The 21,435-nt window shown below is 47.7% G+C and overlaps 3 protein-coding genes across 5 annotated transcripts; 2 read left to right on the plus strand and 1 right to left on the minus strand.

Moving 5' to 3' along the window:
- Positions 1-18: 18 nt before the first annotated feature.
- On the minus strand, positions 19-2,982 carry anapc15 (anaphase promoting complex subunit 15). Of its 2 annotated transcripts, XM_047036315.1 has the most exons (6): positions 2,846-2,969; positions 2,464-2,583; positions 2,277-2,336; positions 2,103-2,117; positions 1,176-1,316; positions 19-477 (listed from the first exon to the last, which is right to left on the minus strand). In XM_047036315.1, the coding sequence occupies exons 2-6, from the start codon at positions 2,581-2,583 to the stop codon at positions 430-432; spliced, it is 384 nt and encodes a 127-aa protein (XP_046892271.1). In that variant the 5' UTR covers positions 2,846-2,969; the 3' UTR covers positions 19-429. The 2 variants fall into 2 exon arrangements, with proteins under 2 accessions (XP_046892271.1, XP_046892272.1); XM_047036316.1 differs by lacking the exon at positions 2,103-2,117 and having other exon boundaries at positions 2,846-2,982.
- A 473-nt stretch (positions 2,983-3,455) lies between these two features.
- On the plus strand, positions 3,456-5,261 carry folr (folate receptor). The gene is made up of 5 exons (XM_047036185.1): positions 3,456-3,642; positions 4,093-4,223; positions 4,333-4,521; positions 4,721-4,856; positions 4,967-5,261. The coding sequence occupies exons 2-5, from the start codon at positions 4,095-4,097 to the stop codon at positions 5,236-5,238; spliced, it is 726 nt and encodes a 241-aa protein (XP_046892141.1). The 5' UTR covers positions 3,456-3,642; positions 4,093-4,094; the 3' UTR covers positions 5,239-5,261.
- A 728-nt stretch (positions 5,262-5,989) lies between these two features.
- On the plus strand, positions 5,990-21,127 carry inppl1a (inositol polyphosphate phosphatase-like 1a). 2 transcript variants are annotated; one of them, XM_047035595.1, is made up of 27 exons: positions 5,990-6,865; positions 9,429-9,492; positions 10,346-10,490; positions 10,698-10,779; positions 11,383-11,532; positions 13,443-13,533; positions 13,936-14,025; positions 14,334-14,432; positions 15,225-15,375; positions 15,634-15,740; positions 15,894-15,996; positions 16,309-16,505; positions 16,597-16,714; positions 17,054-17,150; positions 17,229-17,367; positions 17,513-17,612; positions 17,752-17,840; positions 18,000-18,081; positions 18,206-18,295; positions 18,528-18,641; positions 18,750-18,926; positions 19,043-19,198; positions 19,295-19,382; positions 19,510-19,599; positions 19,818-20,511; positions 20,713-20,846; positions 20,937-21,127. In XM_047035595.1, the coding sequence occupies exons 1-27, from the start codon at positions 6,696-6,698 to the stop codon at positions 21,034-21,036; spliced, it is 3,717 nt and encodes a 1,238-aa protein (XP_046891551.1). In that variant the 5' UTR covers positions 5,990-6,695; the 3' UTR covers positions 21,037-21,127. The 2 variants fall into 2 exon arrangements, with proteins under 2 accessions (XP_046891551.1, XP_046891552.1); XM_047035596.1 differs by having other exon boundaries at positions 11,386-11,532.
- Positions 21,128-21,435: the final 308 nt, after the last annotated feature.

The following is a 21,435-nucleotide window of genomic DNA, read 5'->3' on the forward strand; positions in this document are numbered from 1 at the left end:
AGGACTTGAAGCAAAGTGCAGCCCTGGAGCTTTGTTCCTCTTCACCTTTCAGCCCGTTCAGCTGTGGCACATGACTGCAGACAGACAAGAGGTCCAAGTTCACACACTGACGCCACACTGTTTTAATACTGAGAGCACGCGTCCTTGGGACAGAGGAAGGATGGGAGGGTGTGGGTGGGTGTACAGTAGATAGTATTCGGGTCCGTAGTCACAGCACGTCTTGTGACCTGCACAAAAGGACAAAATAGGGTGGAGGAGGAACTCAAAAGGCAAAACGGTGTGAACAGTTTTCATTGCAGTTTCACACACACTTCACTCGTGCAGTAAAAACTGGCACCCCTCCTTGCAGCGTCACCAGTTTTAGAAGGTGTGACAGTGAGATCAGCAGACTGTTCCGGCAGAGTCAAAAGAGATGGGACCAAGGCTAATCTAAATCATCCATTGGTCCTGGTCTTGGATTGCTCCCTCCATATCCACCTGATACAAACAGAGAGATATCATTAGTTTCCTGGTGGAAAAAAAATTAAACCCCACAGTAACACTAGTATAATATACCTAAACCCCGCAGTAACGCTAGTAAAATATACCCAAACCTTACAGTAACACTAGTATAATATACCTAAACCCCACAGTGTAACACTAGTATAATATACACAAACCTTACAGTAACACTAGTATAATATACCTAAACCTTACAGTAACACTAGTATAATATACCTAAACCCCACAGTGTAACACTAGTATAATATACCCAAACCTTACAGTAACACTAGTATAATATACCTAACCCTTACAGTAACACTAGTATAATATACCCAAACCTTACAGTAACACTAGTATAATATACCTAACCCTTACAGTAACACTAGTATAATATACCTAAACCCCAGTGTGGGGGAGTCCCAGTAGCATGGACCATGTAGGCTGAGGCCTTACCGCAGCGGCCTGGGTTCAAATCCAGCCATGGCCCTTTGCTGCATGTCTTCCCCTCTCTCTCTCTCTCTCTCTCTCTCTCCCTTTCCTGTCACACTTCACTTACAAACTGTCCAATAAAGCATGAAAAATGCCCCTCCTCAAATATATATTTATATATATATATATAATACAAACCCCACTGTGTAACACCAGTCTGCTAAACCCCACAGTGTAACACCAGTGTGACAGTAACATCTTGCCTCATTGATCTCTCCATCATCAGGTGATTCGTTGTAGTCGTTCATCTCGTCCATGTCCTGCATGTCTTCTTCATCCTCCGAGTCCTCCTCGCTGTCCTCCTCGTCTTCATCATCCTCCTCTTCCTCTTCGTCAAACGTTGGCTACATGGAAACACATGAGACCAGGGAGGACCCAGTAAACATCTCAATACTGACATCAGCTTCCTAGGACGCAACGGTCCCATTTATTTGTTCATTGCTCATTTTAAGAATCCTAAAAATAAGGTCTGCATAAATTGATGATGTCCCCCCACCAACCCAACTGAAGGAGATAACTGAAACATGACGTGTATAGTCCTAGGTATTTAGTACCTGGAAGAAAGCTTACTAGGTAGTGTATGATTCCAACACCTAATCATGAAGCTCCCTTTTGATAGACCCCTCTGCAATGTAACATGCCACTATTTACCTTTATTAGGGGAAATAGCGCTCTATAGAACAGAGGTCTTCAACCCTGGTCCTCAGGGACCCCTGCCATGTATGTTTTAGATGTTTCCCTGCTCCGACACACCTGATTCAAATGAATGCTCATTATCAGGCTTAGATAAAGAGCCATTCATTTGAATCAGGGGTGTTGGCGCAGGGAAACGTTGAAAACATGTAGGGCAGGGGGTCCCTGAGGACCAGGGTTGAACACCTCTACTGTAGAACTTTCTACAATGCCAGACCTCCTGGTTCCCCACAAGGAACATGTGAAGAAGCATCACATGTCAAAAGATGTCAACATTGTGGAAGTGCATAGGATACTTCAATGGAATTCTATCTCCTTTTGCCAATGCAACAGGAAAGGAGTTAGAGGTAGAACACAAATTATGTCTGGCACTCTCTTCTTCACATCTGCCTCGGCCTCCACTTCACCTGCTCTGGTACTCAACCCTTTCACTTTACCTTCTGAGCCTTTTCCTGTGTGAAAAGGAGTGAACCTGCTTTAGGCTGAGGGATGGGTGAGTTCGGAGAAAGAATACTACACATCACAACCAAATGGACCGTAGCTGCACTGGAAAGGCTTGGCCAGCTGTACAATTTATGAAAATTGAGCTTTTTTTAAGAAGGTTGGATTACCTCAAAAATTGGTTTTCCAATTGGCATCAAGTTGTTGTCCTTCTCAGCTATGCTCTGCAACTAAGAAAAAAAAAAACACAAGTTATGACCATAAGGAATTGATCAACTGCAATATCCATAGTCTTACTGGTAGGGTTAGGGTTAGGTAGCTGGTAGGGTTAGGGTTAGGTAGCTGGTAGGTAGCTACCCAGGTCTGATGCTGCTGCTCTTGTTGATGTAACTCGGTCTCGTCGACGCACGGACGATCCAGGTTAAACCATAGTGACTCCGTCATTCGAGGAAACAGTGATGGGAAAAGGGTCGACATCTGTGTGTCATGCAAACATAGCATAAGAGAACACACGGATGATTGCCAACATAACGAAAAAAAGAGTGCAAACTTTAACTAGGCTACATTGTCAACTACTAAATTTCGGTAATGTTAGTTGGCCGAATTGTTACGCACTGACAGGATAGGTGGTTATCTTGAGCTAGCTTGCTAACAGTGCTAGTCTGCTGTACTAGTATGTCGAGATCAATGTTTAGTTTTCACCCCAACATGGTTTCTGACTTAACAATTTGTAACCTACCCTTAGGCACCAACAATCGTTGTCCAGAGAAGTAACCAGCTTAGGTGGTTAGTCGATAAATAAAGTAAAAACTCAAAACAAATTCAAAATCCTACTTCCGCTTTCACCGGCAACATGTGCTCACTCGTTACACAGCCGTCTTGTTTCTTTTACATATAAACAGTTCCCATACAGTGTGTAATTGTAAAGGGGGTTTGGTTTCCTATGCTCCGAGAACATATGTTGTGCTTATTTTGAATACTTTTGAAGATTACTATTTTAAATGTCTTCTGTCAGTTTGGTTTGTGATTTATAAAAAAACAACGGACGTGTGCAGTTGGCTACGACTTTAAACCAAGCCCAACATTTATATTGCCTTCATGGTGTGCTGGCTCTTGGTCTTTTTTCTGCTTATTCACAGTAAAGTTGCAGATCATGTGAGCCTGGGTTGAATGCATTCCGTTTCATGTAGGTATCCCTATACAGGGAAACCTTGACCTCTGAGTCAGCTAACATAAAATCTTCAGGAGATTACACAAAAATAAACTGCCTTTCAGTAAACGTGTATTAAAGATATAATGAGTACTTCATGGACACACACAAGCACACACACACACACACACACACACACAAGAAGCAGACTTTGCTCAGTAGAGAACTTTCTCGAATGACAGTGGGAGTCATTCACATACCAGAAGACAAGTGGGATACAAGAACTCCTCTCACACACCAGTCCACACGGGGTCACAGACACATTGGCGAGTTTCCAGAAGATTGAAGAAGTTCTGTGAACATAGGGTTGGGACTTTTGTGTGAAGGTGAATCCAACCACTAACTTTTATTTCTAATGAGTAATTTTGCTCTCTCACACTCTGAATTTATTGTTAGCAAATGACAATGACATCTTATTCGAATTACATTATTCTGTAATCTGTAGATAAAAATATTAACATGTTAGCCATTCAAATGTACAGTTATATACTTTTCATGTAATTGTAGGTTACATGTGTTGTGTTACTTTCTGTATGTTTGCAAATCAGTATTTAATGTCAGGACAGATACGTACAAGTGCCTCTATATCTGAACAGTGTCTCTTTTATATTGTACATTTTTCTGAGATGTGGTTCCGTATGTTTATCTTCTTTGTTTTAAACTAATTAAGTTATTATGTTTGGCTATCTATGTGACCTTGGACTTGGACAATTTGGTGCAGGACATAGTAGATATGAGTTTGGAGTTGGTAACTGTGTTGTAACCTTCCGTCAAAGGGATGTGGTGTGTGTGGATGTTGCTGCTGGCCCTGGTCAGTGAGACTCGGGCTCTAGACCAGCTCAATATGTGCATGGATGCCAAGCACCACAAGATAGAGCCAGGACCAGAGGGGAAGCTCTACCAGCAGGTACTGACAACACAACTCTATTTGCGTGCGTGTGCTTGCATGTCTCTATTAAACAACCAGTCTGTCTTTCTCCATCTTGGGCTCTCTGACACAACCTCTGTCTGTCCAGTGTGCCCCCTGGCGTGACAATGCATGCTGTACAGCTAACACCAGCGAACAGGCGCATGCGGATGACTCTTACCTGTACAACTTCAACTGGAACCACTGCGGCATTATGTCCTCCCAGTGCAAGAAACACTTCACACAGGATACCTGCTTCTATGAGTGTTCACCTCATCTAGGGCCCTGGATTCAGAAGGTAGTGTGTGTGTGTGTTTGTGTGCGTGTGCATATGTATGTGTTTTAGGACCAAAAGCATAAAGACAGCATAAGGACAGTTAGGTCGAGCTCGTATCTGTCCCTATAACACTACATGTTCAAGTTGAAGTTGAGTTTATTTCCCCAAAACATTTGGACATGTGTGTATGTATGTTAGAATGTGACGTATGTGTGTGCAGGTGGACCAATCGTGGCGGAAGGAGCGGATCTTAAACGTTCCTCTGTGTAAAGAAGATTGCGAAGGCTGGTGGAACGACTGCAAGAATGATATGACCTGCAAGGAGGACTGGCACTACGGCTGGGACTGGACCACAGGTCACAGAAACGCTCTCAACACTAGGAACTTTGTCACATTGGAATTGTATTTTCTTATCGTGGAATCTTTGCCACACTAAGAATCTCACACTTTCTCTCCTCTCTCCCAGGTCGTAATGTCTGTCCCAAGGGTTCCATGTGTCGGAAGTGGACCGATGTGTTCCCCACACCTAAGTCCATGTGTGAGGGCATCTGGTCCAAATCCTACCTCTACACCACTTTATCGAAAACCTCGGGGCACTGCATGCAGCTCTGGTTCACTGGCGAAAACCCCAACAAGAAGGTGGCGGAATACTACCTGAACCATGCCACCTGGCAACGCCTTCCTCTGTCAACTCTCCTTTCCCTGGCCTCCTTGTCTGTAGGCATAGTGCTCCTCTAAATAAAAAGTGCCACTTCCCTTTACTCCAACTTCTCCCTCCTTCCTCCTGTAATCTGCCATTCGCCTCCATTACCTCTCCTCTCTGCCAAGGCCTACCGCCACACAGCCACAAGGATCTCAGATTCCCCCTGCAGGATAAGAGGGACGTTTGAATGCCCCACACAGCATCACGTGACCATGCTGAGGTTTCGTCTGCTCCAATGTTCAGTAATTATGGGGTTCTGTACGAGTGCGTGTGTGCCACGTCTGTTCATTTTTATACTCCCTTTGAAGACAAAGATGCTTTTTTAATTATTGGCAGCAGAGTGAGGTCATCGAATAAGTAGTAATAAATAAGGGTGTGGCCACGGGCACCTGAGGTGTGGTTACTGTCACTATGGTTGACTGTTGCTACACACACATCCTTTTGCATATGTAAGATATATCTTTATTTTGGATACATTATTTACACACACAAGCACATGCACACTCAGTCTGATGACATAACCAGGAATTTCAGAAAGATGGCAGTAGTCCACATGTCTATAAATACCCAGTTCCTTTTGACAGCTCCACCTTCTTCACGAACTGTGTATGACTTTGTGTTTAGGTGTGGGTGTATGCGCGCAAAACACACATAATACTGCAAGAGTTACTTACAAACATATTTACAAAATAGGCTACAATGTACTTGTTATTGTTTTCCTGCAGTCTGTCACTATAGCCCCTAGGTGGACCCCTCCAACTTTGAGCCGTTCAAGTCCATGGTGTTGAATAGATATTCTTTCAGAAGGTTCTGATATTGTTTTATATGGTTCCATATAGGACTATCACTTTAACTGTTTTTTGGGAACTGGTAACTGGAGATATTCAGATATTCCGAAATGGACGGAAACTGTCTTGAATCCAGTAAACGCAAAACAGGAACTTTTTGACTGAAGTGCTGTAGGGAATACGCTCTTCTCTCAACTGAACATCTACAGTAGGCTACTACTCTGCTTATGGGCCTGGTCGTGTTTCAACAACAGGATGTCAATGCTACAACTGGGGTCAGGTTGTGAGAATCCTACAAAATAGCTGATCACGATTCGGTTTTATTGTGGAGTAGCCTAGGCGAAATTGTGGCTCGCGACATTCCCTGCTGTTGTTGTGTTTTAATGCAGTTAAAAGGAAGTAAAAAGCAGTGGTCTGGAGCTTGGTAGCGTGCTCCATCTCCCTCTATCCCCCCACTCCCTCCAGCGCTCTCAGGATTTACATACGCTGATTTCCGTGGGAAGCGCGAGCAGCAGATCCTCCATGGCAGACTTTCAGGAACTGAGGAAACAACGACAAACGAAGTTTTGACCTTGCATTTTCCCCCGCACACTGCCCACTAGTACGGAATCCTTATAACCGGGTATCGAAATCACGAGTTATTGGGTTGGTTGCGCAGTTTTAGACTCGGGAAACCGAGTTATCTGAGTTGTGGGGCTGTGGCTATGGCCGGCGGTGGTGGGGTGTCGCCGCTGGGGCTTGCGCCTCCGTTATGGTATCACCGGGACCTGAGTCGCGCGGCTGCCGAGGAGCTTCTGGCCCGGGCGGGAAGGGACGGAAGTTTTCTGGTCCGGGATAGCGAAAGTGTGAACGGTGCTTACGCTTTGTGTGTGCTGTAAGTAGTTTACGAATCTATGTTGATACAATTTGCCATTTTGACGTAGCCTAAAAGTGTTCTCGTTCACTCTTTCACATGTCGGTCAAATGCGTTTCTTTTAGATGTTTATTTGTTCAGTGTTTACTACATTTAACTATCCAACACCGTTCGGTAACACCGATGATACATGGGATAGGATTTTACTTGTTTGTATTCATGTTTTAGATGACCACAAATGCAGACTGGCAACCTCTTACCAGGCCCGCCTGTCCAACTCACCAACATTGAGGGGAAGAGTTCAGTGTGAAACTGTCCGTCTTCGGTGGTGGCCTACTACTTTGTATAATGATTATACTGACTCATGATGTGAAATCCAACTGTCAACAGTACTGAAATAGATCATTTTTAGCCTCTATTGTGAATGTAACGCTGTAAACATATGCCCCAGGCTGCATAAAACACTTGGTAAGCCAGAAATAATACAGCCGTTGACAACTCATTGATCCCACATGTGTTCATAGTTTACCCCCAGAAGAGAAATGTGTGTGGACATGTGTGTGATTCATGGACAGTTTGACCCAGTAAAGACTGGTAAATGTAAATATAGTCTCCTCCCATGACAAAGACCACTGAATGGCCCCAGACCTAGGGGAAAGAGATGCTGAAACAATTCAAACAAGGCTTCTGCCCTGTCCTACTTACAGTGAGGGAAACTGCATTGTGTAGGTTCTCTCTTCAATACTGGTACGGATGTGATAAAACAAGATGACTGTGCAAGTGTCCATAGAGATGTGCTCTGCTCCTCCAGGCTGACCTGTAAGCTGCTCTATGATAACACCGTGATGACCCAATCAGTCCCAAGTTCAAAGGTTCAGGGCGAGTTCTCCCAACCAATCAGAAGACGCCTTTGAATTCCCAAATGACCTCACGCATTCTGGAGCAATGCTTGCAGTTCAGCCTGAAACGGGGGCCACAGCCATGGGGTCGAGTGTTGTGGTCTGAACACACCAACACACAGATGTCAGGGTGTGTCCATACAGCTTGCTGAACGCACACATTCCCACGCCTCCCCTTCACCCATATCTGCCCAGTCCTGTTCAGCCGGTGTTTATCCATATGACCCGTGGAAACAGACCCAAGCACAGTGCAGCACAGCGCAGTGCAGAGCAGAGCAGAGAGGAGCCATATGAGGGTCAGGTCAACTAGTCTTCTGGTTCCCCTTCACTGCAACCCTGACCACTTCTGGTTTTAGGTAATACTATATGTGAATGTGGAGGACCTGAACCTGAGTGTGTGTGTGGTTAGGGGGGGTGGAGTTTTGTGTGTTGATTTGGCCCACATTATTTGTCTCCTCATAAATGTGTGTGTGGTTGGATTGTAAGCCCAAGCTTCATCCAACTTGATGTTTCATGGAGGGGGGGTGCTGCAGGGGGGATGCTGCAGGGGGGGGTGCTGCAGGGGGGGTGCTGCAAGGGTGGTGCTGCAGGTTGAAACTTGCTGACTGGGGGCCTCTGGGGTGGGGGAGAAAGTGTGTGCGCACATGTATCGACAAGGGGGGTGATCAGCTAACATTCCTTGATACATACACGTGCGTGTGTGTTTTGCCTTCATGGTGATGTGTTTGTAATACAGTAGAGGAGATGGTACTCTAAACAGACAGAGATCGTTGACACTCACAGCACTGTGTTGGTCACACACATGTCGTCCGGTTTCAGACACTTTTGATGTCTTTTGTGGTTTTGTGGTAGCAACTCTGCTTGTGTGCACCCCCCGACACACATTCACGCTCCACCAATTGATTCCTGTTATAGTTTGGTTGCAGCTGAAACAATGGTATTTACCCCACAGAAAAGTCAAACAGCAGCAACCTACCCTGACAGCAAGAAGAGGGTTCTGATGTGTGTGTGTGTGTGTGTGTGTGTGGGAGTATGTTTGTGTTCCCTTTGTCAAGACTGCATAACCGCAGAGACGGCATGGAAATCAATCTATATTAAAACCCTCGAAACCAAAGAAATATGGACCCAGCCCTGAGGCTGTGTGTGTTGGTATGTGTGTGTACATGTGTGTGTGCGTGCGTGCACAAGTTTCTTTATGACAATAAAGAAAAATTATATTTTATTCATTTATAAGGAGAGAAGAAATAAGCAGTAATATAAAAACATATATACCCCTTATCCAAAAGAGTCTAAAGCACACTTTTAATATGTACACGCAAGTTCCAGTTTGAGTGGCTAAGTTGATCCTAGACGACATCCCGATCTGTATACAGAAGCGTAGATATTTGTGAAAGAGGTATTTGTGAAAGAGGTCTGTTTGTGTTTCTCTGTGTGCTATCAAGCCTCACCATGCTCATGAACTTGACAGACAGCGACAGGTTATGCCCCCATGCACACTGCCTGTCAGGGAATATGTAATTCCTATGGTATCCGTAAAACGTCATTGTGTGAACTCACCCTCCCCGTCTCTCCCCCCCCCCCTCTCCCCTCCTCGCATCTCTCCCCCTCCTCACATTCCTGCTTCTCTCTCTGTCCACCTCTGCTTCCCCCCCACCCCTGCTGTCTGTGTCTCTCTCCTTCTCCAGGTTCCAGAAACATGTCCACACGTACCGGATTCTCCCTGACGATGAGGGATTTCTTGCCGTCCAGGTACGTGCGTGCACACACACACACACATGCAAATAATCTACCGTGGTTGGAGCACCAAGGAAGTGTGTATCGCTGCCTGTGTGACTGTGGTATACTGTAACACAAAGAAGTGGGTCTATGAGAATCCATGAAGTAGCAGCTGGCATGCTACAGTGCTTGTGTTTGATTTGTGATCCATAGCATGCACACACACATTGAGCCCCTGCCTCTCTGTCTCTATCACACACACACACTACCTCTCACACACAGACACACTTACACCCATGTATGAACACATTCACAGCGGCGTCTTTGTGCTTTTCCCAACAGCTGTGTCCCCACCCCCACCCCATCATCACCACACACACACACACACACACACACACTGTACCTCCTCCACCCCTCCCCACTCCAAACCAGCTCATACCATGTCCATATCCTGAACATTTGAAGTAGGGTGGCCAGATAGGTCATTCAGATATGTTAGGGTGGCACATGGTATATGAACAAGCTAACACGATCAAATCACTCCACTGCAGAATAATGATAAAACAATCTGCTTTACATAAGACTACATATGGATGAGTTGAGCCCCCCCCCCCCCCCCAGAATCGCCACAGCCTGGGACCTCCCCCCCCCCCCCCCCCCCCCCCCCCCACCTTGTCACATCAGCCATTCTAAATTGTGTGTCTCTCTCTTGTTTCTTCTCTCTCTCTCTCTCCCCCCCCTGTCTCGTTCTCCCTTGGTCGCCCTCCCTCTCTCCCCTGCTGCTCTCTCGTTCTCCCTTGGTCGCCCTCCCTCTCTCCCCTGCTGCGCTCTCGTTCTCCCTTGGTCGACCCTCCCTCCCTCTCTCCCCTGCTGCTGTCGCGGTCAGACATCCCTGGGTGTGCAGCCGAAGCGCTTCAAGACGTTACCAGAGCTGGTGCTGCTGTACCTGCAGCCCAGCCAGGGCCTGGTCACTACCCTGCTGTACACCGTGGACCGTGAGGAGACCAGCTCCGAGGAGAGGGACTACTCAGGTACACACACACACACTCAAACACACACACACTCAACACTAGAACACAACACACATACACACACATAAGAACAGGCACACACACGCTAGAATCAGAAAATACACACATACAGAGATAGTATACACTCTAAAAGGCACACACATACCGGTATAAGCACGCGCACACTGACTGGTCTCGCGCGTTCTCTTCCTTCCTTCTGATTGGTAGATGGAGAGGATGAGAAGCCGCCGCTTCCCCCTCGCTCCGCCTCCACATCGACGTCTACCGGCCCTGACACGCCTACAGAGAGGTATCCACGCACACACACACACAGACACACACACTTCTCCCTGCCTGAAGGGGGAGGGGGGGGGGCGGGGGCGGGGTCTTGGATAGGAAAACCACTTCCTGTTTAAAGCCACATCTCTCAAAGAGGATGCAGGGCTTTGAGGAGAAGGGGGCTGTGGGGGGGGGGGTGGGGGGGTTGCAGTTTTGGACCCACAGCCATCCGTCTGGGTGTGCGTGTGTGTGTGTATGCTTGCAGCATTGGGTTAGACAAGTGAGTCAGCTGTCTGTTTTAGAGGAACTGTATGACCCTGAATCTGTCTGGAACAATGTCTGGACTCCTCCACCTCTTTTGTTTTCTGTCACAATCCTCCTCCTCTCTGTTTTCCTTTACCCCTCTATCTTTCCCTCTTGTCACCCCCCCCCCCCACCCACCCCCACCCTCTCAAATGATCTCTCGTTCATTAGTTCCCTCTCTGCCTCTTCTTTTGAAGTAGCACTTCTTTGTAGCAAACTGCTGGGCTGCTTCTCTGGTTCATTTCTTACTCTGACATGGTGGACAGCGAACAGCGACTGCTGTGAGAAAGAGACCCGTTGACAACTCCGGTTCCCCCCTTCCTTCCTCCAGCAGCCCGCCGGCGGCTAACGGCCTGAGCACCATCTCCCACGAGTATCTGAAGGGGAGCTACGCTCTGGACCTGGAGGCTGTGAAGCAGGGGGCCAGCTCTCTGCCCCACCTCAACAAGACCCTGGTGTCCTCCTGCAAACGCCTCAACGGGTGAGACAGAGGCACTCAGGGGGAGAAAGACACAGGGACAAACACCTGAAATCCAGGAGGGGTTTAGGCTGACTGTGTGTGGGAGGGAGGAGGGGGGACTAAGTGTGTACCAAATGTGCACTTGTCTGTTACATAATCCTCAAGTCATACACACATAAACAAGGCCCCTTCCTACATACAGTGCCCTCCAAAAGTATTGGAACAGTGAGGCGAATTCCTTTATTTTTGCTGTAGACTGAAAACATTTGGGCTTGACATCAAATGATGAACGTGAGACCAGAGATCAACGTTTCAGCTTTTATTTCCAGGTATTTACATCAGGATCTGATGCACAACTAAGAAAATATCACATTTTGTTTGAATCCACCCATTTGTCATGTGAGCAAAAGTATTGGAACAGATATACTTAAAACATATTTAAGTGAATAAGACTTAATATTTAGTTGCAAATCCTTTGCTTTCAATAACTGCAGCAAGTCTGTGACCCATTGACGTCACCAAACTTTTGCATTCTTCCTTTTTGATGCTTTCCCAGGCTTTCACTGCAGCCTCTTTCAGTTGTTGTTTGTTTTGTGGGGTTCCTCCCTTCAGTCTCCTCTTAAGCAGGTAAAATGCATGCTCTATAGGGTTTAAGTCTGGAGATTGACTTGGCCAGTCTAATACCTTCCATTTCTTGCCCCTGATGAACTCCTTTGTTGTTTTGGCAGTGTGTTTTGGGTCGTTATCTTGCTGCATGATGAAGGCTCTGCCAATCAGTTTGGTTGCATCTTTCCTTAAATTGGCAGACGAAATGTTTCTGTAGACTTCCGAGTTCATTTTGCTGCTGCCATCATGTGTTACATCCTCAATGAAGATTAATGAGCCCGTCCTAGAAGAAGCCATGCAAGCCCAAGCCATGACATTACCTCCACCGTGTTTCACAGATGAGCTTGTGTGTTTGGGATCATGAGCAGTTCCTTTCTTTCTCCAAACTTTAGCCTTTCCATCACTTTGGTAAAAGTTAATCTTTGTCTCATCAGTCCATAAAACTTTGTCCCAGAATTTTTGAGGTTCATCTCTGTACTTTTTGGCAAATTCCAGCCTGGCCTTCCTATTCTTCTTGCTAATGAGTGGTTTGCATCTTCTGGTGTAGCCCTTGTACTTTTGTTCATGAAGTCTTCTGCGAACAGTAGATAGTGATACCTTCACTCCTGCCATCTGGAGGTTGTTGCTGATCTCACTAACAGTTGTTTTAGGGTCTTTCTTTACAGCTCTCACAATGTTTCTGTCATCAACTGCTGATGTTTTCCTTGGTCTACCTGTTCGACGTCTGTTACTTAGTACACCAGTAGTTTTCTTCTTCTTCAGGACATTCCAAATGGTTGTACTGGCTATGGCCAATGTTTCTGCAATGGCTCTGATTGATTTTCCATCTTCTCTAAGACTCACAATTGCTTGTTTTTCACCCAAAGACAGCGCTCCGGTTTTCATGTTGTTTTCACCTCTGAATACAGTCTGCATAGACAAAACCTATCTTACCCAATCTGAACCTGAGTGTAGACATTCAGTGGTATTTATTGATTGAATAATGTATGTAATAGGACACACCTGGGCAACAAAACACACCTGTCAGTCATATGTTCCAATACTTTTGCTCACGTGACAAATGGGTGGGTTCGAACAAAAAGGTGATATTTTCTAATTTGTGCATCAGATCCTGATGTAAATACCTGGAAATAAAAGCTGAAACGTTGATCTCTGGTTTCACATTCATCGTTTGATGTCAAGCCCAAATGTTTTCAGTCTACAGCAAAAATAAAGGAATTGGCCTCACTGTTCCAATACTTTTGGAGGGCACTGTATATGTAGACAGGCACAGGGAAAACCCGTAGGCTAGATCCCAAGATTGTTTCCCATCTCTATGTTTCTAGGGAGGTGGATAAGGTTCTCTCCGGACTAGAGATCCTGTCTAAAGTGTTTGACCAGCAAAGTGCCTTCATGGTGTCCAAGATGATCCAGCAGGTGTGTGTGTGTGCACTTTTCACCCATGTGTGTGTCCATGCATGTTTGTAAATAACCATGTGTCCATGAGTGAATGTGGTTTGTATGTAGCTGTGTGTCTGTTCAATATAAAACCAAGGTCTATGCTTCCTGTGTTTTCCAGTCATATATGTGTGACCACAACAGCTGTCTCCTGTAAACATATACATGCACGCACACACACACGCGGACCAGAGTTTACTGACGGTCATGAGGAAAGAGCTCTTTTGTCTTACAAAGGAGGAACCAGAGTCCCTGGAGACAGCTGGGCTAGAGAGTCACATTGTCACAGCACACACACAGCAGGCATACAGTTCCTTCAGGGGGGGTCAAGGCCGTTTTATATGTGTGTGTTTCCATGGTGTAATTGCTTGTGGTCTTCAGTCAGTGAATCAGGGTGGAGACCAGGAGTTGGAGAACCTAGTCACCAAGCTGGCTATCCTTAAAGATCTGTTGTCCTCTATCGAGAAGAAGGTAAACCAACACGCAGCCATCCAAACGTGTGCATGCACACACCCCCAGATGTTTACACACACGCATAAATAACACTTGCACAGCTGTTGTAGAGTATGTAGTCCCTAGACCAGCTCGGTGGTGGGTCATCGGCCCTGAGGGTCAAGCTGGAGCAATGGCCCAGAATGAGTTCTCTTGTCTGGGGAGGGAGAGAACCCCTCTCTGGCTAGTTTCTGGAGCTGTAGTCGCTGAGGAAGAATATGGGGCGAGAGGTATGTTCACATCCTGAAACATCCAGCCTTTCTCTTCTTTCTCTCTCCTCTCTCTAGGCCCTGAAAGCTCTCCAGGATATGAGCTTGTCTTCTCCCTCCTCCCCTCCTCCTCTCTCCACGCGCCATAGCAAAGCCATTCCCGTCCAAGCCTTTGAGGTACACACACACACACACACACACATACACACACACACACTGACTGTCTCCTTCCCTCTCTTAGATCTGTTAAAGATATTCCTAGATGTTCCTGGTGTATCCATGTCTTAAGACTGTAGAGGTGCTCCCTATGCTCATTCAAAACAATCGTTTTATTTTGGGACTTCCCATTTGGGTCTCTCGACAGTTCAGCAACTGTCGTTTTCAAGATTCAACACGTTCAATGTTATGAAAGACAGAATATAAACATACAGCTTTGTTGTGACTTCCGTACGTGCAACAGATTATTAAGTCATGATTTTCACCTATTTTAAATTCTTGTGGCTTCTAGAGTAGCTGAGAGACTGAGGCAGGGAGAACCTGCAAACCATTTCCTCGTTTACCGTCTGTACCACTATCTGTGCGGTGACCTCCTTCTAGCAACTTCCTGTTGACTGCGGAAGTGGTATTGTGATGATAATGAAAGGAGGAGATGTGTCTCCCTGAGCTTGGAGGAATGCCGTCAGACTCGACCCTGGGAGACCAACCCATGTCATGTCTGAAGACCAACGACGGCCCGGGATTTAGTCCACGTTGTCGAATTAGCCCACATTAAGTAAGATGAGGTTTTAAAGTAGATTCACTTTGAGTAGATATGTGATTCTGATGTAGGCTAAGGGCATGTAGGGATGTGGCAGTGCTGAATGGAGCGAGTCCAGGTGAGCTTCCTACAGCCATGTGGTCTGTAGTTTGTGGTGTGCTGCGGCGCCCCCTGGAGGTGGAGTCAGGGCATGACGGGTGTGTCCGCATCAGGTGAAGCTGGACGTGTATCTGGCGGACCTGACCAAGATCGGGAAGAGCCAGAAACACACGCTGTCTGTGGACGTGGAGGGAGGAAGACTGGTGGTGATGAAGAAGATGAAGGACAGCCAGGAGGACTGGAACACCTTCACGCATGAGAAGAGTGAGGACGGGCGCGCGCGCACACACACCAACGTTCGCTGACTAAAATGCTGTTGATAAGAAACTTGTTTATCGTGCCTTTTGATATCTCTTTATTTCCCTCTCTTTATCTCTCCTTCTCCCTCCCTCTCTCTTTCTCCCTCTCTCTGTCTCTGTCTCACTCTGTCTATCCCTCTCTTTCCCTCTCTCTCCTACTCTCTTGCCCTCTCTCTCTCCTACTCTCTCCTACTCTTTCTCTGTCTCTGTCTCTCTCACTCAGTCCGTCAGCTGATTAAGTCCCAGCGTGTTCAGAATAAACTTGGCATTGTGTTTGAGAAGGAGAAGGACAAGAGTCAGAGAAAAGACTTCATCTTTGCCAGTGCCAAGGTAAGCACACATACACACACATTGTCAAGCAGCCGGGCCATTATTTATTTATTTATTCAAAATTCATCAAAATATTCAAAATAATATGCAAATGAAGAAAAGAAATCCTACCACACGGACACACATCTTTCACACACATTTTTCCGGTTTCAGAAGAGGGAAGCCTTCTGCCAGTTGTTGCAGCTTATGAAGAACAAACATTCCAACCAGGATGAACCAGACATGATCTCCATCTTCATAGGCACCTGGAACATGGGTTAGACTCACGCTCTCTCCTCTCCTTCTCCTGCTCGTTGACCCAATACTCGACTGTTTCCATGACTATGGCCAGTTTAGTTAGAGCTAGACGATGTGTTTCTAAATAACATGAATGAACACAACGGCTGCTTTGGACTTTTTATTTTATTCATGTAGCATAGTTTTTATCTTTATTTTTTGATCCAAAGCATTGCACAGAGGGGGATTTGAACCTGTAACCTCTTGATCTGAAGTCAGAAGCTCAAACCAATGAGCTAAACCTTTCCCACCCAGTAGTCAATGTTGTACCCCCCCCCCCCATCCATCCCAGGCTCGGTGCCCTCCCCTAAGTCGGTGGCCTCCTGGGTGCTGTGCAGGGGCCTGGGGAAGACCCTGGACGAGATGACCGTCACCATCCCTCACGACCTGTACGTGTTTGGAACCCAGGAGAACTCTGTGTGTGACCGAGAGTGGGTGGAGTCCCTCCGCATGGCCCTGAAAGAGCAGACGGAGCTGGACTACAAACCGGTAGGTGGGGTGGAGGAGAGGGAGAGATCAGGAGCTTCTGGTTGGGGTTTCTCTGCTGAAGAAGGTTCCACTGTGTTCTCCTGGGTTCTAGATTGCGGTCCAGACTCTGTGGAACATCAAGATTGCTGTGCTGGTTAAACCAGATCATGAGAACCGTATCAGCCATGTTGGAGTGTCTAGTGTGAAGACAGGCATCGCCAACACACTGGGTACAACACACAACACACAGACACACACAGCACAGGCCACCCTGTCCATTATCTGAAAAGACAAATGTAGTCGAAAAAAACGAAACATATAAGACAATATTCGTACATTTCTTTTTTGTACAGTGCTATGCAGACTCACCCCAATATATTTTACATTAATATTGTCTCAAATACGAATTTTCTATCTTCTGTATTTGTGCGACAGTGTGAAAGTGCAATGTTGAGAATTTTTGTTGTGTCTTTTCATTGCATTATTTCTAAAAGCATTTTTCCATTACTTCTTTTTTGACTGTTATATTATATATTTGTATATGTGTATATATCTGGGTCATTTCTCAGGTAACAAAGGAGCAGTAGGCGTGTCTTTCATGTTCAATGGAACATCGTTCGGCTTTGTGAACTGTCACCTGACGTCGGGCAATGAGAAAATAGCCAGGTACAGTCTTCTTACTTAATTACTGACTGACGTACACACGCACACACACACCCTGACCGGTGAGGTGTGTTCCTGCAGGAGGAACCAGAACTACTTGGACATTCTGCGTCTTCTCTCTCTGGGAGACAAGCAGCTGAACTCCTTCGACATCTCTCTCCGCTTCACACACATCTTCTGGCTGGGAGACCTTAACTACCGGCTGGATATGGACATTCAGGTACACACACACACACACACACACACACACACTAACACACAAACGTTTCTCAGGCTTGGGGGCCTCAACTACTGGCTCCACATGGACGTACACAAACACATCTGTTTTGTCTGAACTTGTGTTTTTCTCATCCTACACCTCTCAGGAGATCCTCAACTACATTAACAGGAAGGAGTTTGACCCCCTCCTGAAGGTGGACCAGCTCAACCTGGAGAGGGAGAAAAACAAGGTCTTCCTCCGCTTCGGTCAGTACCACCCTGAGATGAGGAACGAGGATTCTGTCAGACCTTTATATATGCCGCTGTTCGAAAGAAGTAGGTCTTTGGATCAAATGTGAGACTGGTTGTGATTTTGGGGGGCGGTGGTGTGTGTGTGTGTGTCCAGCTGAGGAGGAGATCTCCTTCCCACCCACCTACCGCTACGAACGAGGCTCCCGGGACACGTACGTGTGGCAGAAGCAGAAAGCCACAGGGGTAGGTACACACACACATACACCTTATATTGCGTTTGAATTCAGTTTGCCGTTCCAGTTCGTTAACTCTCTTTCATTCTTTTCTCTCGTACTCTCTCTCTCTCTCTGTCTGTCTCTGTCTGTCTGTCTCTCTCTCTCTCTTTCTCTCTCTCTCTCTCAGATGAGGACTAATGTTCCGTCGTGGTGTGACAGGATTCTGTCGAAGTCCTATCCAGAGACTCACATTGTCTGCAACTCGTATGGTAAGATCTGCACTGTCCCCTGTAGACAGTCTGGATGGGACTGTCCCTCCGCTGTAGACCGTGGCACACTGTGGAGACAAGCTAAGCATGCTGTCGTGACCCGAGCGCTGTCTCTGTTGACCAGGCTGCACGGATGACATCGTCACCAGCGACCACTCCCCCGTGTTCGCTACCTACGAGGTGGGAGTGACATCACAGTTTGTCTCCAAGAAAGGTACGGCTGCAAAATCTTCGACCCAGAAATATATTCGACTGTCGATGGCATGTCGTAATTTGGATTGATATTTTGCAGTCTGTGTTTCTTGTTGTGTGTTTGTAGTATTGTAGGAGTTAAGCGTAAGACCTGTGATCGTGCCTCCCTCTTGTCACCAGCTATCATCCCGGTGTTCTTTCTTTCTTTCTCTCTCTCCCTTTCTCACCTTTTCCCTCTCCTTCTCTCTCTCCAGGTCTCCCTAAGTCTTCAGAGCAGGCCTATATCGAGTTTGAGAGCATCGAGGCCATTGTCAAAACAGCCAGCAGAACCAAGTTCTTCATCGAGTTCTACTCCACCTGTCTGGAAGGTGAGGTGCACGTGCTCACAGATGATCGCCTAAACAAACCAGAGCTCCTTCTGTCTCTGTCTCACCCTCTCTCTCTCTTTTCTTTCCTTTCCCTCCCTCCCACTGTAGAGTTTAAGAAGAGCTATGAGAACGACAGCCAGAACAGTGACAACGTCAACTTCCTGCGTGTGGGTTGGTCCAATAAGCAGCTGACCACCCTCAAGCCCCTCCTCTCTGAGATCGAGTACCTTCAAGACCAGCACTTGCTTCTCACCGTCAAATCCTTGGACGGCTACGAGTCCTACGGTACGTGTGTGCTGTGTTCTGATTCCAGGAGGAAGGGTGACGTTCCCGACTGTTGGACGTTTTAAGGATAACGTATTCCGTTGACTGTGTGTGTGTGTGTGTGTGTGTGTGTGCAGGCGAGTGTGTGCTGGCTCTGAAGTCTATGATAGGCAGCACAGCGCAGCAGTTCCACACCTACCTGTCTCACCGGGGGGAGGAGACCGGAAACATCAGGGGCTCCATGAGGGTCCGGGTGCCGGCGGAGAGGATGGGGACCCGGGAGCGCCTCTACGGTCAGTGTGTGTGTGTGTGTGTGTGTGTGTGTGTGTGTGTGCGCGTCTGTGTGTGTGTTTTGTATGTGCTAACCTGCCCCGTACTGTCTGTCTCAGAGTGGATCAGTGTGGATAAGGATGAGAGCGGTGGACCCAAAGGCAGGACCACCCTGCCCCCCCGCTCCGGAGGACACGACTACGTCAAGTGAGTTATCCACCCCTCCCCCCCCCCCCCCCCCCTCTCCCCATGCCGCGTGCAGCCTCCGCGTCCGATGAGCGTGCTCTCGCCGGGTGTTTCTTCGCGTGCGCTGAGCGTGTGCTGTTTCCCCCAGGCCGTCGCTGACGCGGAAACAGGTGGGGGCGGAGCTGGGGAAGGTGAGCGAAGAGGGAGAGAAGAGCGGGAAGGAGGATACCACCGCTAGGTAAACACAAACAGTTAATCGGCCTTGATTATCTTATCAACAATGCCTTCGATTTGAAAATGATCTATTTGAACACCCCAGAAAGTAGAATGTGGTTGTAAATGCGCCTGTGTTCAAAAGGCTGATTGTTGTGATTGGCGTGATTGTTTGTTTGGAACGGCATGGACATCCCCCCTCTCCGGTCTACCACACTCTCATTCTGCCGGTCTGTGTTGCAGGATGAAACAGCCGGACTCCGACGACCCGTCGTCGTGTAAGAACAGCTACAACAACCCCGCCTACTACATTCTGGAGGGCGTCCCCAACCAATCGGCAGCCGCTCTGTCTCCGGAGCTCCTCCCTTCCTCCGCCTCCTCCAGTGCCAGCCAGGCAGGTAAAGCCCCTCCCCAGGCGGGGGCCAGGACCAAGCCCCTCCCTGGCTCCTCCTCCCAGCAGCGCAGGCACACCAGCGGACAGCCCGTCAGGACCATCAGCGAGGAGGGCTCGTCGGAGGATGACGTCGGCGGCGCCGCCGTGGGGGGCGGAGCCACGCTCAACCGCCCCCCTCCGGACTTCCCCCCTCCCCCCCTCCCCAAAGCCGCCCAGGAGACGGCAGAGCCCAAACCCCGCCCGCTTTACCCAGACATGGCCGAGGTGCGAATCCCCTCAGCCAATCCTAGTCCCTCCTTTGTCCTGGGGGACGGGTTTAGGAGGGGCGGGGGCGGGGCTCTGGATGACCAATCATGTTCGGTGCTACAGATGGCCAAGACCCTGAGTGAGAGTGAGTTCCCCCCCCAGCCTCCCCGTGCCCCCTCAGCACCGCCCCACCACCTCAGGGGCCAGGGAGCGGGGCTGGGGCTGGGGGACGCCTGTCGCACCTTCCCCCCTCGCGCCCCCCTCCCAGAGAGCATCGCTGAGGACCTGCCTGAGGAGGTAGCTTCCTTGAGTCACCAAAACCTTACCCATCACCAGACACCTCAGCGCTCTTCTCTAGTGCCTCCGTCTCATACGCGTGTGTGTGTGTGTGTGTGTGTGTGTGTGTGTGTGTGTGTGTGTGTGTGTGTGTGTGTGTGTGTGTGTGTGTGTGTGTGTGTGTGTGTGTGTGTGTGTGTGTGTGTGTGTGTGTGTGTGTAGGCTCTGTGGGGCAGCAGCAGTTCGTCTCTGTCGGTGGGCGAGTCGTCTGTAGGGGAGTGGCTCCAAAGGCTGGGTCTGGAGAGATACGAGGAGGGACTGCTGCACAACGGCTGGGACGACCTTGAGTTCCTCAGGTACGCACACGCACACACAGGCTCTCACCGGCACACAGAAGCCGCAGACAGAGAGTGACACCCTTGTCATCCAATCCCGTTACTCCACAGTGACATCACAGAGGAGGATCTGGAGGAGGCGGGAGTCCTGGACCCCGCCCACAAGAGGATCCTGCTGGAGAACCTGAGACTTCAACAGCCACAGAAGTGAACTGGGATGAGACGTGCTAATCAATGCCACACTGTGCCTTCTGAGAGAATTTGCACTCCAATTGTATCTACGTTGGACAAAAAAAAGAAAAGGAAACAAATTTAATCGTTTTTATTTTGATGTTTGTAGGGAATTTGTACTGGTGGTTGCCATAGTAATTGCTCTTATTTAAGAGAAAAACATTTGAGTCCCTTATTGCTGCCAGCCCCTCCTGTCCAGAGAGCACACTCCACACCTCCATTAATCTTTTTGTTAATTATTCTGTTCCTTTTGATTTATTTCGTTATAATTCTGAGTGCAGTTAATATTGTTTGTGAATGTGGGTCAATTGTCTCTGCATGTTTTAATGTATCTCAAAGTAAAAGGGAATGGAGCACCACCAAACCAGCACTGTGAGGC

Source organism: Hypomesus transpacificus, chromosome 15, assembly GCF_021917145.1.
Source record: "Hypomesus transpacificus isolate Combined female chromosome 15, fHypTra1, whole genome shotgun sequence".
NCBI classification, from domain to species: domain Eukaryota; kingdom Metazoa; phylum Chordata; class Actinopteri; order Osmeriformes; family Osmeridae; genus Hypomesus; species Hypomesus transpacificus.

What these genes read in the sequence shown, in the direction of transcription:
- folr (XM_047036185.1), top strand. Translation starts at nt 4,095, where the DNA reads ATGTGGTGTGTGTGGATGTTGCTGCTGGCCCTGGTCAGTGAGACTCGG. An exon ending in TAGGGCCCTGGATTCAGAAG is followed by an intron (nt 4,522 to 4,720) that starts GTAGTGTGTGTG and finishes ATGTGTGTGCAG; the next exon opens with GTGGACCAATCGTGGCGGAA. An exon ending in CGGCTGGGACTGGACCACAG is followed by an intron (nt 4,857 to 4,966) that starts GTCACAGAAACG and finishes CCTCTCTCCCAG; the next exon opens with GTCGTAATGTCTGTCCCAAG.
- inppl1a (XM_047035595.1), top strand. Translation starts at nt 6,696, where the DNA reads ATGGCCGGCGGTGGTGGGGTGTCGCCGCTGGGGCTTGCGCCTCCGTTA. An exon ending in CAAGGTCTTCCTCCGCTTCG is followed by an intron (nt 17,613 to 17,751) that starts GTCAGTACCACC and finishes GTGTGTGTCCAG; the next exon opens with CTGAGGAGGAGATCTCCTTC. An exon ending in ACAGTTTGTCTCCAAGAAAG is followed by an intron (nt 18,296 to 18,527) that starts GTACGGCTGCAA and finishes CTCTCTCTCCAG; the next exon opens with GTCTCCCTAAGTCTTCAGAG.
- anapc15 (XM_047036315.1), bottom strand. Translation starts at nt 2,583, where the DNA reads ATGTCGACCCTTTTCCCATCACTGTTTCCTCGAATGACGGAGTCACTA. An exon ending in AGCAGCAGCATCAGACCTGG is followed by an intron (nt 2,337 to 2,463) that starts GTAGCTACCTAC and finishes TTTTTTTCTTAG; the next exon opens with TTGCAGAGCATAGCTGAGAA. An exon ending in ATGATGGAGAGATCAATGAG is followed by an intron (nt 478 to 1,175) that starts GCAAGATGTTAC and finishes TGTTTGTATCAG; the next exon opens with GTGGATATGGAGGGAGCAAT.